General features: G+C 30.0%; 1 protein-coding gene across 1 annotated transcript; it reads left to right on the top strand.

Moving 5' to 3' along the window:
- Positions 1-1803: 1803 nt before the first annotated feature.
- On the top strand, positions 1804-2214 carry LOC120068146 (14 kDa proline-rich protein DC2.15-like). Its single transcript, XM_039019846.1, has one exon. The coding sequence runs from the start codon at positions 1804-1806 to the stop codon at positions 2212-2214; it is 411 nt and encodes a 136-aa protein (XP_038875774.1).
- The last annotated feature ends 683 nt before the right edge of the window (positions 2215-2897 follow it).

Consider the following 2897-nt stretch of genomic DNA (forward strand, 5'->3'; position numbering starts at 1 on the left):
CTACGAAAATGTTACTCTAGTTAGTGTATATAGGAATATACACATTAAGTAGATTGTAATTATGAACTTCCTCCATCGCTTATATATTTTCCTCACCTATCGTATCTTCCTTTATATATCAGCGGTGGATTTTATAATTTTTGATATATCTATATAATATTCAAATCATATAATATCGACAAACGATTGTAATTAATGGATATATGGACAGTGATAGATCCAAACTTTCACGTTAGAAGACAACTTTATAAAATGTTATAATTTTAGTCCATTGACATTAAAATTTGTGTCATCTGTAATTAATTCTTAAACTCTTAAAAATATATACTACATCATTGATATGTCAATTAGTATGTCTAATATATTGTAGCATATTTTAAAAAAAAAAAATAATATAATTATTGGCTACACAATTAAAATTGTGAAATTCAATTAGAAAAAAATATTTTTTTGTCTAATATAATAATTAATTTTTTTTAATATTTTTAATATTTTATGAGATTTTTAGGTACTAATGTAAAAGTTTATATATTTTTAGACATTTTTAGGAAGTTATTGAAGTTAAAATTAAAAGTTTAGATTCAATCATAATTTTAAAATCTAATAATTAAACATGTACCAAGTTGAATATAATTTTTAATATAATGGTAAAGTAATTAGTAAATAACAAAGTATAAAACTTTTATGTGAAAGTGGTATTTATATGCCATAATTTCCAAAAACTAAAAACCAATAACCATATAGTTAATGAAGCAACCTAAATTTAAAAAATATTTGTTTATAAACATAAACACATGTAAAAAAAATAAAATTAAGAGAAGTATTTTAGGCTAATATATATATATATATATATATATATATATATGAAATTTTAAGAAACAAAAACCGGTTAAAATAAAAAATAAAAAATATTATATCCCAGCAGATTTCAATTTTGAACACCAGGCTATTGAAGTTCCACCTCTACCGCTGTAGCAAGGCCTTGTTTCATGATGGGGCACACGTTAACATATATTCACCAACAAATACATTTTTTTATATTTAATAAAACATATATAAATATATAGGATAATGGTAATTGATAGCATTTTTAGAAATAATAATTAAGTGTATAATATCATTTAAAAAAATTGTAAATATAGACAAGTCTATAGCGATGGACCTTTATTGTTGATAAACTTTTACCAGTGATATGGTTTATCACTGATAGATTATTTAAATTTGATCATATTTATAATTTATTTTTACATTATGTTATATCTACAAATATTTTAGGTCTAATGTTTATATTTACAACTGTTCCATATATAGTTGTGAAACTACACGATGTAAGTGGGGCACCCATAGTAAATATAAAACCCAATATCCCAAGCGAGGCTTGGTAGGTGTTTACAAAGCCCTGACCTACAAGAAAATTTGTTATCCTCTTTTGAGTTTTGGATCGAATCAATACTTCCATTTGCAATTATACACTCACAAAATATGAGCTGAGACAGGATTAAAAAAAATGTGTACTTGTAATTTATTCAGAAATGTCCAAAACTTTGCATAAATTTTTTAGCTTCATCGTTAAAACCTGCCAGCTAAAATCTCAAGAGACCACACATGGGTCACCCAATAATCATAATAATAGAATATAACTATTGGTATCATATTATTTAATATTCACAAATCATCTCTTCCTTCCTCACCCTCCCTTCCCTAACCCCTATAAAATCCCACCCAATCTCTCCCCTTTCTCCCACCACCAATCCCTCAACTTCCAAGAGAGACCCTTCTTAGAAAAGAAAAACAAAAACCCTAATGGCTTCCAAAGCTACAGCCTCTCTTGCTATCCTCCTTTCTCTCAATCTTCTTTTCTTCTCCCTTGTCTCAGCTTGTGACAATTGCTATGTCCCTGCCCCACCCAAGCCTAAGCCATGCCCGCCCACAAAGCCAACCCCTTCCTCTGGCTATGGAAAGTGTCCTAAGGATACCCTTAAAATCGGCGTATGCGCCAAGCTCCTCGGTGGGCTCGTCGACCTTACCATCGGCAAGCCCCCGGTGACCCCATGCTGCACCTTGGTTGAAGGCCTTGCTGATCTTGAAGCTGCTGTCTGCCTTTGCACTGCCATCAAGGCTAGCGTTTTGGGCAACAAGCTTAAAATCCCTCTCCACCTCAGCTTGCTCCTTAATGTCTGCAAGAAGAATCTTCCCAATGGATTCCAATGCTGATTTTCATAAGTGTTTCCCTTTGTTGAATTCTCGAATGTTTTGATGTCTTATGGTTCTATGTTTTCTTAATTTACAACTCTTAATTCTGGGTTGTAGAATTGGTTTCATTGGTTCTTTTTATTTTTTAATAGTTCTTCAATAAAGTTTTTCCAAATTGGTGGATTCGATTACTGATTGTTGTCTTGTATATTTGTTTTTTAAGATTTCTACAGCTTTAAAACACACAAGCCAACAAGTTGTGAACCAAAGTAAACTTCTAGTTTAACTAGAGTATTAAATTTCCAAAACATGCCAATATTTTTATCGATACTTCTACATTTCTATGGCTTCGACATCGACATAAAGTGAATTGATATTTTCAATATAACATAGAAAAATACACGAGTCATAAAAAATAAGTAATAAAATGTCATTATTAACTTGTTTGAAGTTCATAGACATGTTAACTTGTTTGAAAGTCATAAAAGTGTTTTATTTAGGGACAATTGCAAATATAGACATTAGACCCAAAGTTAGCAAATATAACATAACGTAAAAAAAATTGCAAATACGGCCAAATTTATATAGTCTATCAGTGATAGACCATATTATTGGTAGCAGTCTATTAGTGATAGACCATATCACTAATAAGAGTCTATCAACGATAGAAGTCTATCGCTAATAGACTTGTCTATATTTGGCAA

This window comes from Benincasa hispida, chromosome 12 (assembly GCF_009727055.1).
Source record: "Benincasa hispida cultivar B227 chromosome 12, ASM972705v1, whole genome shotgun sequence".
NCBI lineage: Eukaryota > Viridiplantae > Streptophyta > Magnoliopsida > Cucurbitales > Cucurbitaceae > Benincasa > Benincasa hispida.